The sequence below is a fragment of the Ananas comosus genome, linkage group 3, assembly GCF_001540865.1.
Source record: "Ananas comosus cultivar F153 linkage group 3, ASM154086v1, whole genome shotgun sequence".
NCBI classification, from domain to species: Eukaryota; Viridiplantae; Streptophyta; class Magnoliopsida; order Poales; family Bromeliaceae; genus Ananas; species Ananas comosus.
Genome location: NC_033623.1, coordinates 10578660 through 10593630, shown reverse-complemented (window position 1 = coordinate 10593630; position 14971 = coordinate 10578660). Strand labels below are relative to the sequence as shown.

Sequence of the window (14971 nt, the reverse complement as noted above, 5' to 3'; positions counted from 1 at the left end):
CGGGGGAGCTGACAGAGATGTGGCGCGGTTTGTGTTGGCTGTGTAGAGATTGGGGGGGGGAGGGGGCCTGCAGAGAGTCGGGGGTTGTGTTGGCTGCAGAGGGGGGCAGGGGGGAGGAGGAGGGCGACAGAGAAGGGGCGTGGGCGGGCGCGGGGGGTTACAATAAGGTTCAGCTGCGTGGGTGTGGTTTAGCGCTGCGCGCGGGGGAAGGGGGGTACTATTTCGCGTTGGTACGTGGTGGGGGCTTGCAGTTGGGGGCAGGGCGCGGCACAGATGGGTCGCCACGGGAGTGGGGTCCCGCGCGGCGGGGGAGGGGGCCGCTTTGCCAAGAGATGGGTCATGCGCGGGGGGTCGCTGCAGAGAATGGGTTTGCGCGGGATGTTGGGGTTTGTCTCTGCAGAGATGGGTCGCGCCGGGGGAAGGGGGTTGGCCGTGGTCTCTGCGGATGGGTTCGCAGGGGGGGGAAAAGGGGGGGGGGCTCTCCAGAGATGATCGCAATGGTGCGCGGGTGTGTCGGTGGGTGGGGGGCTGGCAGAAATGGGTCCATGGGCGGGCGGGGCGGGGGGGCGGGCCGGGGCGGGCCGCTGCAGAGAATGGTGTCGCGCTGGGGTGCGGCGGGCGGGGGGCGAGCACAGGATAGTCGCGCGCTGGGAGGGGGGAGTGGGTGGCGCTGCAGTGGGGCGACGGCAAGGAAGGGGCACAATGGCGCGCCGCAGGTCCGGTGGGTCCGCCACGGACTAATTTGCGCGCGCGCGGTGCGGAGACCCCCGGTGGGGGGGCGGGCGCTGTCAAAGATGGGTCGCGCGGCGGGGTGCTGTAGAGATGCGGTAGCGGGTACGCCCAGCTGCGAAGCGTGGTGTGCGGAGTCAGCGCCTCCGTAGCGTGCTCTGCCAGAATCGGTCGTCGCCTTCTGCCGCGGATGGGAGGGAGGAGCTCTGTGCCAGACGATGGTCTTTGCTGGTCGGGGGTTTTGGAGCGGCGGGGACTCGTGGGTCTTGGATAGAGATGGTGTCACACAGAGGGCTTTGCAGAGAAGGGGTCGTGCGGCGGGGAGGGGGCGGGCGCTGCAGAGATGGGGTCGCAGCGAGCGGGCGGGGGGGCGCCTGCAGAGTTGGCGTTGCCCGCGGGAGAGGGAAGCGGCCCGGCCAGGTCGTATGGGTGCGGAGGCGCGGAGTCGCGCCTTTGGAGGCGGGTTTGAGGAGGGGGGCTACCTCTTGCAAAAGCCATCGTCTCTCCGACTCAAACGCAAACGGACAAACCTCAGGCGTTGAGAAAAGGATGATGCGCGAATGATTTTACCGATATGTCCTCTGCAACGGGGAAAAGTAACGGAACTAGTGAGGGGTATTAATGACATCTCGTCTCATTCTAGAAGGTTCGTATTTTTTTTGTTGGCCACCGCATGTGATGGCATCAAGCTCACACACGCCTCCAAGATTCCACGACAAGATTGCTGACCACATTTTTCAATTCAATAATTTATTAGGATTATTTGCTCTGTTGGTCCCCCAACTATTTTGTATTCCAATTCCCAACCCTTCTTTTACTAGCCAGATTTTATTAAAGTTTAGAATTTAATTACACAATTTGCTCCTAATCTTTTCTAATTTTTTCACTTTGATCCCTAATATTTCTTTTCCAGTGCATGTCCATTGTGGCAAGTCTAATCTAATCATTGTTTTCAATATCTTTCTATGCGTCTATGGCTGTATAGACTTTGCACGCGATATGTACTATTTCTTTTGGAATATTCAATATTTTTAATATAAAATCAGAACTGTTAATAGAATATTATAAAAATTAAAAAAACTTGTAGGCTAATAACCTACTAGCACAAAAAATAAATTTTAAAGACAGTAAAAAAGGGGTAAAATTTAGAGAGTAATACATTTAAAAAGAGTGTAAATTTTATACTCATCAATAGAGATGCAAATAGACCAGATTCGAAGTGGGATGAGTCTCCCATCTTCCACTCCATTTTCTTAGCGAGACGAGAAAGATGAATTCATAATAGATTTAATTCTATTTTATTTTGTGTTCAACTTACCGTTCTATTTTGAACGAGTCGAAATTAGAGCGAGTTAATGACAAATATTTTATGAAACGGATGAACCATAAAAAAAGGGTTCTACATCACTCGCTCTAACTTTTTGGTGGATCAGGACAGAAGTTCTATCAATCCAGATTTATTTTCATCTCTACTTATCCAAGGGTCAATATTGGATTCTTAATTTGCCAAAATTATTATTTTTAAATACAATAAATTTAAAAGAATTTTAAACTCTAGAAATCGAGTGTAAGATTTATACTTTTTTTGGGGTGTAAGTAATATCCTCTTAGTTGAATCTACTTTCACTCAGATTATATTTCAGTCGATTAAATTAGAATATTTTATTATTGGTGATTCAATTAAATCTGATAGTTTTAATTATTTTTTAGCTAAAGGAATAATTTTACTGACAACTAATGGTTAATAAATAAAAATTTAAAAATAACATAAATAAAAAAGATAAAAATATAAAAGTCTATTTCAAAATATTTTACAAGTAAGGGTGTTCTGGTGCATAATTCATGGAACTTGTCTTCTTCTTCTTCTCTCCCACACTCCAAAACATCTTTTCTATATATTTCTCCACTCAAAACCACAAAGAGGAGAAAAGCCATCAAACACAGAAATTAGAAATAGAGCTTAATTAGAAGAGATCAAAAAAATATGGAAAAAATAGAGCACATCTATTTAGACATTAGGGGCCTTCGCCTCCACATCGCCCAAATCGGAAAAGGTTAGTATATAATTCTTAATCCACTTTTTTGGTTTTTTTTTTTTTTTTTTAATGCTAGAGCTATTAGTTCTACAATCGATCATTAAGATGATCCTGAATCTTTTGATAATTAGAAAAGTTTGAAATAATTGCAGTTAGACAGTAGATCTCCTCAGCATTATGGTCGTTGATAAAAGAGGGGAAATTCTTAGTTGGTAAAAATGTTTGGAACTTATATTAACTATAAACCATGTCGATTTTGGGAGTATGTCTCCTCTTGTGCTTTCGAAAGGACGAAGATTTCCGTATTTGTAAGTTATTTTCGATAATGAGACATCTGGTTTGACGATCGGTTCTCTTAGGCATAATCGATGCTATTGGAACTATTTAGAAATCAAATTTCATAATTTTTTTATATCATTTATTATATGATCAAAAGCTCTCCAAAATGGCTATTTTAACGGTTGATATGGTATGTTTTTAAATTCAACGGTGTAGAACCGTCTAAATTATATGAAACTTTATTAGAAAATTCTATTTAACATCAATAGTAAAATCAATACTTCTAGTTTAAAATTTGAATCTTTTATCGCTGTTTTTAATGAAATTTTTATTTTCGGCCATTCATTTTTACACTACTCGTTCACTAGGCAAATGAAATTAAAAAAAAAATANCAGTTCCAATAGCGTAGACCATACCTTATGGAGCCGATCATCGAATCGGATGTCCCTCATTGAAAACAACTTATAAATACGGAGGCCTCCGTACTTTCGAAAGAATAGGAGCCTAGCTCTCGATTTTGGTATCTAATTATTTAAAATTTTGATTTTACTATCTAATTTTTTAAATTATTTGATTTGAGTTAGTCAACCAACAGTTCTTTAACTCTAAAATTTAAGTTAATTATTTATTTTAGTGAACTTATAATTATGAGAATTGTATGAAATATACTAACTACAACAGTAAAAATAAACGAGGTATTTAAATTTTAAAGCAAAAGTACAATTTTACTAAATTAAAGTTTTAAACGACTGAGTAGCTAAATTCAAATAATCCATAGTTCAAATAAATTTTATATATTTTTACCATATTATTGGATTGCAGTTATCTCAATCCATACAGTTTTTTCTCTCGTTTCAATTATTACATGCATGAATGATTTGATTGTTTGTGAATGGAGTACTGCGTTGCAGGGGAGTTGGGTACGGTGGTGTTCCTCCATGGGTTTCCGGAGATATGGTACACGTGGCGGCACCAGATGATCGCTGTTGCCGATGCCGGATTCCGAGCCATCGCCCCTGATTTCCGCGGCTACGGCCTGTCGGAACAGCCCCCGGAGCTGGAGAACGCTTCCTGGGAGGACCTTGTCGCCGATCTCCTCGCCATTCTAGATGCACTCGCGGTCCCAAAGGTACCAAATCCTTCGGTACTAATTTTTATTGTACATTCTGTGGCGATTCAGTCCGCTAGTGCTAATAATTTATTGGGTCCAAACTAATAATTCAAAGTAGTTAATCTTAATTATTATTTCTAGAACTTATGATCTTTGTATTTTTATAAACAGTTTGTTTTCTATTTGGTCATATATAGTGTTAAGAATAACAGTAGTCTCATATTGAATACAAAACGGAATCTTAAACTTTAACATGCAGATGGTAGAAGAGATAGAGCTGAGTATGTAGGTTTTCCATATTTTTTTTGCAAATTCCATACTGTGTGAACAGAATTTTCAGGATTGTATAATTAAAAAAAGTTTTGATTTACTTTGAATTGAATGTTAATACATATAGCTTCAATTGTCAGAGTTTATTTATCATAGAAAAGCTAAAATTGTTGCTGTTTTCGGTTTAAAAAAAAAAAAGGGTGCCTGACCAATATCTTCTGATTCTTCGATTTGTTAAAACCAAAATCTGAAGATATAATAAAATTGGTCAGGTGGAGTCTCCGGATCCAAAATTGAAATCAGAATCAAATTTCAATTGCTAGATTGTTACGACTGAAACTCTAACAACAAAATTGAAATGCAGCGTAAATTTTGGAGACTAAATTTTCCAGCTGAGCAATTTTTCTTGTTACTTTGTGGAAGGCTTTCATGATAGGAAAGGATTTCGGAGCATTGCCGGCGTATCACTTTGCTCTTTATCACCCTGACCGTGTGTTAGGAGTTGTAACTTCGGGCATACCTTTTACTCCGACCGGCTTCAACTTCGCTTCACTTCCCGAAGGATTCTACATAAAGCGGTGGCGAGTACGTAAATCCCTTTAATTCCACAAATCATGTCTCTAGTTACTGTCAAACTCTCATGTCATAAAACTTATTATAGGAGCCGGGGAGAGCTGAGGCCGACTTTGGCCGGTTCGACGTGAAAAGGGTCGTGCGCACGATTTACATTTTGTTCTCTCGGAGCGAAATTCCGATCGCGGAAGAAGGACAGGAAATTCTCGACCTCGCGGATGAGTCCACGCCGTTGCCTGCGTGGTTTTCTGAGGAGGATCTTGATGCTTATGCTGCTCTGTATGAAAAATCCGGGTTCAAGTATCCTCTCCAAATGCCTTACAGGTGAGCTGCTGCAACAGCTCATGCCACAGATAGGAACTGAACTTAAAACAAATTAGGATGTATTCTATATCTGTAAATTGCAAACAAACAAAATTCTTTTATCCATACTTTATTGAGTAATTTAGTGAAAAGAGATGTTAGACCCCAATAATCCCATATCAGATAGAAATGGAAATGTGATTGGATATATAAGAGACTTAGACACTAGTAATAATAAGAGGCTTAAGTATTTTGGGCCGGTGGTTAGGCCCAACGAGTTATTATTGTTAGTGGGCTGGATCGTTACATTTGGTATCAGAGCCAATCACCAGCCGAAAATGTGTGGCGAGTCTCGACTGAGCCAGGGTCTGAAAGATAAAGTGATAGGCTATGTGTAACGAGTCTCGACTGAGTCAGGGTCTGAAATACAAAGTGATAGGCTATGCCGGAGTCTGTATGACAAGATGCTAGCGAGACGAGTCTCACATCGCCTGGTGATCTTGAGCTGTGTGTGTGATTGGACTGACGAGAACGTCAGGTCCTTAACGGGGGAAGTCTGTCACACCCCAATAATCCTATATAGGATAGAAAGGAGGATGTGATTGGATATATAAGAGACTTAGACACTAGTAATAATAACTGGGTTTAAGCATTTTGGACCGGTGGTTGGGCCCAACGAGTTATTATTGCTAGTGTGCTGAGTCGTTACAAGAGGATATAAGGCCCAACGAGTTATTATTGCTAGTGGGCTGGGTCGTTACAAGAGGATATAAAGTGAAAAGAGGATCAAATCGCGATTTATCAAAGCAGGAACTGACCTACTCTAACGCTAAAAACCCGCAATTCACGACACCTGCACATTTAACCCTACAACAAACTCTTACAAGTCTTTGGAAGTAACAGAGAACGGTTTGCAATTCGTAGGGCCTTGAGCAGAATACAACTTGTAGCTGATCCGAAAGTGGAAGTCCCTGCGCTGTTGATCATGGGCGAAAAGGATTACTGCTTGAAGTTTCCGGAAATGGAGAACTACGTCAGGAGCGGGGCGGTGAAGCAATTCGTTCCTGATCTAGAGATCACGTATATCCCCGAAGGATCTCACTTTGTTCCGGAGCAATTCCCCGACCAGGTGAACGAGCTCATCGTCGGCTTTCTGAAAAGCCATTCTCAGTCTGTTTAGAACTATAATATATATCAGTACTCCTGAATAAAGTTTCTTGTATCTGAAAGAACTTTTTGAGCATGAAATTGATACTTACCACCCTATGAATTTGAATCTGATTGGCCTCAAAGAAGAATTTTAGGATTTCGCAAGTACCTTAACAAATGTAAGGTCTAAATACAATTGTGATTTCAAGTTAAATTTGATTATTTCGTTGATTTAACTTCTCTTTTTGAACACCTGAAACTGAAGAGAGTTGCAAGAGAAGATTGTTACTCATGCAACAGTTTGAAACCAATAATTTGGTTTGATCAGTATAGAGCTGCAAGTAGACAAATTGGAGTTAAACCAAGTTGCTAAATAGTTGGGAAAAAAAAAGAAAATTGAAAACTGGCACTAAACAATAAAATAATCATTTCCTTTTCTCCACTAACTATTGGGAAACATTAGACTCTTTGTTTCGACGCCTATATTTGCTTTTCTTTTTAGATTTTTTTTTCTTGAATAGTGCTTCTATAGTTATTAGAGAAATGATTCGGTACTTTATTTTATAAAAAATAAAAATGATCTTAATCGTTGATCAATAGAGGGTAAGAATATAATTTTAACATTTAGTAAGTAAAAGAGTTACTTTATTCTAGATTATTTTTGTAATTAAACTATATAACATTTAAAGAATGTTTTAATTGATATCCTAAATTTACGCATTAATTTGCACTAATTTGGGGAATTGATTGATTGATTACCCAAATTTAGGCATTAATATAGGTATTAATTTAGGCATTTATTTTAGAAATTTAAGTGTTTCTCAAATTTAGGCATTAATTTAAATTATAGGAATTTTAGAAATAGTTCTATTTCTAAATACATTAATTTAAATATTAAATATTAAATATATAAACTTAAAATTTTAATTGTAAGTTAGAGGAATTTCGTATTACTATTTAAAAAATTTGTAATGTTGGTAAATATTTTAATTCAACATATTTAATATGTTTAAGAAACTTTTAAATTCCTATAGTTTAGACATTAATTTTGTATCACTTATTTAAATAATTTGAATGCAAGTAAAAAATTATAAATTAAATGTATTTAATATGTTAAAAAAATTTAGAATTGTTCTACTTTAGACATTAATTTTGTAGCACTATTTAAAAAAATTGTAATGTTGTAAATATTTAAATTTAACATATTTAATATGTTAAACAAAATTATGAATTCATCTTGTTCAAAATTAATTTTGTATTACTAATTTTAAAAAATTGAATGTGGGGCAAATATTTAAATTCAACATATTTATATATTAAAAAAATTTAAATTTTTCTAATTTAGATATTAATTCTTTATCACTGTTTAAAAATTTAATGTGGATAATTGATTAGAAATAAGAGTATAACTCAAATTTATTCTTAAATAGAATTGTAATGTGCAAAATTATTCAAATTTTAATAGTAAAATTGATTTTTTAAAATAATAAGATCATGTATTGTAATTAAAATAGAAGTTGAAAAAAAAAATTGATGTTTAGANGAGCCTAAAAAGTATACAAAAACCTCCAATAAATCTAAATAGTATAACCAACCGTCCCTAACGCAAATTGGCAACGGGCTTGGTGGTTGGTACCCGAGGTCCCAAGTTCGAATCCTAGTTGAATTTCAGCTAAGTTTATTTCTAAATGAAATAAACGAAGCGGGTAGTATGCTACCTATATCTCAAAAACAAAAGAAATCTAAATAGTATAGTGCAATTTAAACTTATAAATAAATTTAGACTGTATATTTTAAATTTTAAGCTTATAATAAATCTCCACTATAGAATTTTACTAGAGTAAACAAAATTAGAAATGTAGATAAATTATATAAATTTATATTGAACAAATCTAAGCTATTTGTATATTGGGTTATTTGCATACACGTCCCTGCAAACATAGTGAATTGCAGATATATTCCTGCAAAACGAAAATTTCATAAGTTGTTCCTGCAAAAGTCCTAAGTTATGCAGATATGTTCCTCTGGTTAACATCCGTTAGTGAACTGTTTATTTTTTAACAGTGGATTCGTGAAATGACCTTTTTACCCTCACAAATATATCCCTCCAAAAGTATCCCTCTTCCCTTCTCTTTCTCTTCCTCTTCGGGCTGTCGGAGCAGACAGCGGCGGCGGCGCGCGGTCGGGTTCGCCGGCGACGAAGAAGAGGGAAGAGAAAGAAGGAGAGGAAGAAGAAGAGGGAAGAGGAAGAGGGAGAGGAAGAGGAAGAGGGAGAGGGTTCGCCGCCGCCGCCGCATCATCTTCTCCCTCGCCGGCGACGAAGAAGAGGGAAGAGGAAGAGGGAAAGGAAGAAGAAGGGGGAAGCGGAAAAGGGAGAGGAAAAGGGAAAAGGAAGAGGGAGAGGGTTCGCCGCCGCCGTCGCCGCCGCGGCCGCATCTCCTCCCTTGCCGGCGACAAAGAAAAGAGAAGATGAAGAGGAGAAAGAGGAAGAAGGGTAAATTTGTCAATTCACATTATAATTAATCATGGTTAAGTATTTTAACCGTGGTTAACGAAAAATTTCTAACAGACCTTAATGGCAGGGATATATATGTATAACTTAGGACTTTTGCAGGAACAATTTATGGAATTTTTGTTTTGCAGAGATATATCTGCAATTCACTATGTTCGCAGGGACGTGTATGCAAATAACCCTTGTATATTTTATCAATTTGATCAGTCTAATTAATTTGATTTATTAAAGTTTTTTAATTTTAGTTCCTTACAAATTGAATTTGTAAGGAAACAGAGAGAGAAAAAAAAAAACAAAGAGAAAATATACAAGGGTTATTTGCATACACGTCCCTTTTGGAGATTATTTAGATTTATCATATCACGTTAAATTTGAATAGTTATTTATTTAAATCCGGCAACTTATCCTCACTTACTTGCCATAACTTTTTATTGGCCATATTTTCGTGATGAGATGAATAATAAAAAGCAATAGCAAGTAAGTGAGGTGAAGTTGCCGAGTCTAAATTAAAAAAATTTTTAATATTGGATGTTATCGTCCAATGAAACCCTCTTCATGGCTAGTGGTCCATGGAGTTTCTTCCTATAAAAACAGAAAATTATGTACTCATTAAATCATTAAAATAATGATGATANACCCCTATGCAATTTTTTTAAATTAGTAATACAAAATTAATGTCTAAACAAGAGGAATTCAAAATTTTGTTAAACATATTAAATAATTTGAATTTATCATTACAAAATTTTTAAATAGTGATACAAAATTAATGTCTAAAGTAGATCAATTCTAAATTTTTTTAACATATTAAATACATTGAATTTATACATATATTTTTTACCTACATTCAATTTTTTTAAAATAAGTGATACAAAATTAATGTTTAAACTAGAGAAATTTAAAAGTTTCTTAAATATATTAAATATGTTGAATTTAAATATTTGCCAACATTAAATTTTTTAAAATAGTAATACAAAATTTCTCTAACTTAAATTGACATTTGTAAAATTTAAATGTTTAATATTAAATATTTAATATTTAAATTCAATGTATTTAGAAATAGTACTATTTCTAAAATTTCTATAATTTAAATTAATGCCTAAATTAGAGAAACGCTAAAATTCCTAAAATAAATGGCTAAATTAATGCCTAAATTTGGGATATCAATCAATTTCTAAAATTAGTAAAAACTTAATCCCTAAGTTTAGGATATCAATGAAAAATTTATTTAAATATTTCATTGTTTAATTACAAAAATAACGAAGTAACCCTTTTACCTGCTATATGTTAAAATTACATCTTTACCTCCATTGATCAATGGTTAAGATATTTTTTATTTTTTATAAAATAAAGTACCGAATCATTTCTCATTGAATTTTATCAAGAGTCGGTAGTAGAAAAAATATTATTCATTTTAACTTCAGTATCAGTAAAAATCAATCTCAACTTGACAATCAATTAATAAGTAAATAAACAGGCCCTTCGAGTACCTTGGAATATCATGCATCTCACAATTCCAAAACTTCGAGTAATTGCAAGAGCTCAATATTTTTGCTCCGTTCACTAGCTACGTGATGCCTTGGTATCGAATTAATTTTCTTTCAATGCTTTATTACACTTTCATAAAAAAAAAAAGAAGAAAATTTTAAACAAAATAAGAATAAAAAAAACTATACCAAGAGTAGTCCTTCCTAATTGGTACAAGTGAGAAATTTTTGGCAGCATATAGAAAAGAGAATTCTGCTTTTATTTATCAAAGTTGATTAATTTACAGATCATTATATTTCAGCCATCAATTGTATTTATTTTTGACATATTTTTCTTAAGTCTAGCAAGCCATACTCTAGAGGTTACATAGAGACTGTCATACAAGCCGTCTACATATCGGAACCACCAAATCCTAAATCTTTTATCTACCAATAGAACTCCAGTAATAGCCCAAAACCCAACTGTAAATCCTCCTATTGTAATAAGGCAAAGGAGTAAGATCTCTTTTCGATTTTCATCTGCATTTTCTGAAACATTAGTTGGAGTTTGACTTGACTGGCCAATTGTCGGGCCTGTGGCTTCGCCTTCATTGCCTGTGCAACTCACATTTATTTGGAATCCGCAAAGATATTGGTTTCCAACATATATTTTAGGGTCCACGAATGTGTCCATTTGCTTTCCGGTCGGAATTCTTCCTGAGAAGTTGTTGTACGATATGTTCCAGATTTCCAAGAAGCTTAAGTTGGACAAGCTAGAAGGAAGTGCTCCTGATAACTTGTTTCTCGACAAGTCAAGATATAATAGTTGCGTTAGATCGCCGATCTTGAAAGGCATTTGTCCTGTTAGATCATTACTCGACAAGTCGAATACCATCAATCCAAGAAGATTTGTTAGTTCATCGGGTATGCGTCCTGACAAGCTATTCCTAGAGAGATCCAAGATCGAAATTTGAGAAAGAAGATCGCTACCATATTGATCTTCTCTTCCTTTAATGTCCAATATCATATTCTCATCATAATTACCAAATGTGAAGTTTAGGATGAATCCACTGTTTGTAAGAGGGGTCCTCATGGACATGAAGTTGCCGAAGCTTATTGGTATCGGCCCTGAAAGATTATTGTTTGAGAGGTCTAAGATTCGGAGAGCAGTAAGATTAGAGAGTTCTGTTGGAATTTGGCCGACAAATTTGTTCGATTTCAAGCTAAGAATCTTGAGAGACGAGAGCTCTCCAAGCCAGATTGGTAAACCTCCTGTAAACATGTTACCACCAAGATCAAGAATATCTACATGCTTGCAGGTCTTTAAGGATGAGGGAAGCTCTCCAGATAAACTGCTTTTCCTTTGGTGCAAGTATCGAAGCCAAGGGGATTCACAAAGCCATTTGGGTATTCCACCGGAAAGATTATTATTTGAAAGATCCAAAACTAGCAATTGGGTATTATTTTGACAGTTTGGGAGCACTCCTGATAAATTACTGTTTGCGATTGATCTGGTAATCAATTGTGAATTACAAATAGACACGGGGATCCTGCCATTTATTTTATTCATTGACAACGAAAGCACATTTAAATTAGGCATTAGCTGGAAAAATTCATCAGGAATAGGGCCCATAAATGAATTGTTTGACAAATCCAGTTGTGCCGTGTTTGATGGAAAATAGGGCACTGGTCCCTCAAAGTAGTTGGAACTTAAATCAATAAATAAATCTGTATCATCACTGAATTTTATTGAGTTGGGTATCACACCATATACCTCATTATTAGCGAGATAAACAGTTGAAAGATTGGTCATTGAGTTCCAAAACCAATTTGGCACTGAATCTGAAATGCCCGTAGAAGATAGATCGAGGTAGGTTAGAGGCTTCTGCATCTGAAGCCATGAGGGGAATTTGGGCCCTAATTTACAGCCATAGATGTCCAAATGACTGAGTTGGAAAGGAGAAACCCAATTGTAGCTCAGATTTAAAACCAAGGAGTTGGAATGCAGGTCGATAATCTCTAACTTTGTAAGATTAGAAAAATGATATTCTGAAATAACTCCAGTAAGGGAGTTGGCACCAAGTTTCAAAGCTGTTACATCACCAAGGTTTACGAGACATTCTAGAAAATTGCCATTTAGCCCATTGTCAGTAAAATCTAACACCTGTAAAGTGGATAATTTACAAAGAGAAGTGGGGATTGGACCGGAAAGTGAGTTAAGTGAAAGATCAAGAATATTTAGATTGTTCAGGTCACCTATCCAATCCGGTATGTTGCCACTTATAGAAGTGCAAGCTAAGTATAAGTCTTGCAAACTATTTTTGAGACATCCAGAAAAAGACTCTTCGAGTGCATCTAACTGGGAATTAATTGTGGAAAATGATAAATCTAGCGTGCGAAGGTTGCAGAGATTGCTCAAACTAGAAGGTATCCCAGCATTGAGGTGAACATCGCCTAGTTCGAGCACCTTTAGGGAAGTCATATTTCCAATTGCAGATGGAATGAGCCCAGTAAATCCACTCGAAGTGAGATATAGATATTGAAGGGAAGTAATTCCAAACAACCAGTCGGGTAAGCTAGAAGTTACTTCGCTGTTATTAGAAATATCCAACCGTAGTGTGAAAGAAAGATCCAAAAGGGAAAGAGACGTAAAATTGACATGCGGGAGGGATTGTGGAAACTTACCGAAGAAGCAGCTGGCAAACGCATGAATTTCTTGCACTAATGGAAGCATGTTCAATGCTTGTAGCCAATTTGATGCATCGTAAATCAAAAGATAGCTCATATCAATATGAATTATAGAGGTGAGTTGAGAAAGCCAATTAGCGTTACTCAATGTAAGGAAATTACGAGAAAGATCGAGGGTTTGGAGTCTCGATAGATTTCCGAGCCGTTCGGGTACCGTCCCGGAAAAATTCGATCGAGACAGGTTAAGATAGTTTAACTCTTTGAAAGAACCGATCCACGACGGAATCGGGATGTACCCAAAGTCATTGCTGCTGAGATCCAAGTAGCTCAGCTGCTTAAGACGGAGCAAAGAAGGATCGAATTTGCTACTGGCAAACGCCCTCCCTTGAAGATCTAAATGAACGACATGTCCAGTTCGGCCGTCGCACTCCACGCCTTCCCATTTGCAGCAATTTTTTCCTTCCCAAGAAGAGAAGCCAGCTGCAGTTCGATTGAAACCTCCGACAAACCTCAGAAGTGCTTCTCTCTCGGCATCTGGGCAACTAATATTAGAAGATTTGCATGGCGCCATTGCATATGCGAACGAGAGGAAGAGCAGCAAAGCTCTTATCATTGCTTTGTAATTATCCATTAATTCTCAGATTTTTGTTATCTATATATTGTTTTTCTTTTGTGCCGGCTTGTGTACCAATGTATGTATGTAAATATATAGTTAGTGAAAGCTCGCAGGTAAAGATGAGGTCATTAATTTCCAGGACGACTTTTCTTCGCAGAAATAGCTTTCAAGATGACTTCACATCACTTGTCTTAGGCAGTGTTTAGTTATAGGGAATAGAAATAGGAATAGACCTTATCCTCTCTTTTATACCTAAACATTAATTTTTTATTCGAGAACAGTAATTCACGGTTACCTATAATAATCAGTTATAACTATTCCCACCAACACATTCATTTTTTATATAAAATTATCTAATATTTTTCTTATTCCATATTATCTATCCAAACGCTATTTTTCTTATCTCCGATAACAATTCAATTTTCATCCAAATATTTTTTTTCTTATCCCCATACTTGTACCTATTTCTGTAATAGTAAGTTCTTGTTTATACCCGAACCAAACGGTACGTAGAGTTTAAATTTGAATTTAGAGAACTGCAGTTTAAGAGAAATAAGAAATAGCCAAGATCCCGCATTTATTTCATGATTTAATAATGAAGTCAAGATTCCACGCTCATATTAATTTCATGAATCAAATATTATTGAAAATTTATAGTGGTCTCCTAATCTCTTACGTTATCAAGATGGTGAAACGTGGTATTTAAAACTCTCTGTATTTTACTTAGCTAATAAAATTTTAAACACCAACAAGACAATAACATCAATTTCCAAGATTTTGGTGAATGCTTGTATGCTAAGACAAGGCCCATTAATTTCCAAGATGACTTTTAAAATACTTTAAAGATGACTTGACTAACTTTAAAGATGACTTGACTACCACCTAATTTATACTTGACTTTGAGTTTAAATTTGAATATTTTAGAGAACTACAATTTAAGAGAAAATACAATCATGTTCTACGGATGATTCTGCAAAACATAAAAATACAAAAAAAACAAAAAAACAAAAACAAAACAAAAGCAAAACACAAAAGTGCCCATCATTCAACATAATTATTATTATTATTATTATTTTTGAGAAAAGAATAGCACGCTACCCCGCTTCTTTCATTCGGAAAAAGAATTTAGCACAAACACTAGAAAAAAGAATGAGCTTATTTAATCCCCTCTTAACGGGTTATTTTAGAATAACTCGTTAAGAGGGGGAATTGTTGTTCCACCCTTTTGGTGGAATAACAAT

At 36.6% G+C, this 14971-nt stretch overlaps 3 protein-coding genes across 3 annotated transcripts; 2 read left to right on the top strand and 1 right to left on the bottom strand.

The window, feature by feature from the left end:
• On the top strand, positions 18–881 carry LOC109707807 (spidroin-1-like). Its single transcript, XM_020229336.1, has one exon. It carries the CDS (start codon positions 18–20, stop codon positions 879–881), a length of 864 nt encoding a protein of 287 aa, XP_020084925.1.
• LOC109707310 (bifunctional epoxide hydrolase 2-like) lies at positions 2625–6600 on the top strand. The gene is made up of 5 exons (XM_020228480.1): positions 2625–2783; positions 3957–4174; positions 4850–5011; positions 5088–5323; positions 6227–6600. The coding sequence occupies exons 1-5, from the start codon at positions 2714–2716 to the stop codon at positions 6480–6482; spliced, it is 942 nt and encodes a 313-aa protein (XP_020084069.1). The 5' UTR covers positions 2625–2713; the 3' UTR covers positions 6483–6600.
• Positions 10744–13840, bottom strand: LOC109707309 (receptor-like protein 12). Its single transcript, XM_020228478.1, has one exon. The coding sequence runs from the start codon at positions 13743–13745 to the stop codon at positions 10746–10748; it is 3000 nt and encodes a 999-aa protein (XP_020084067.1). The 5' UTR covers positions 13746–13840; the 3' UTR covers positions 10744–10745.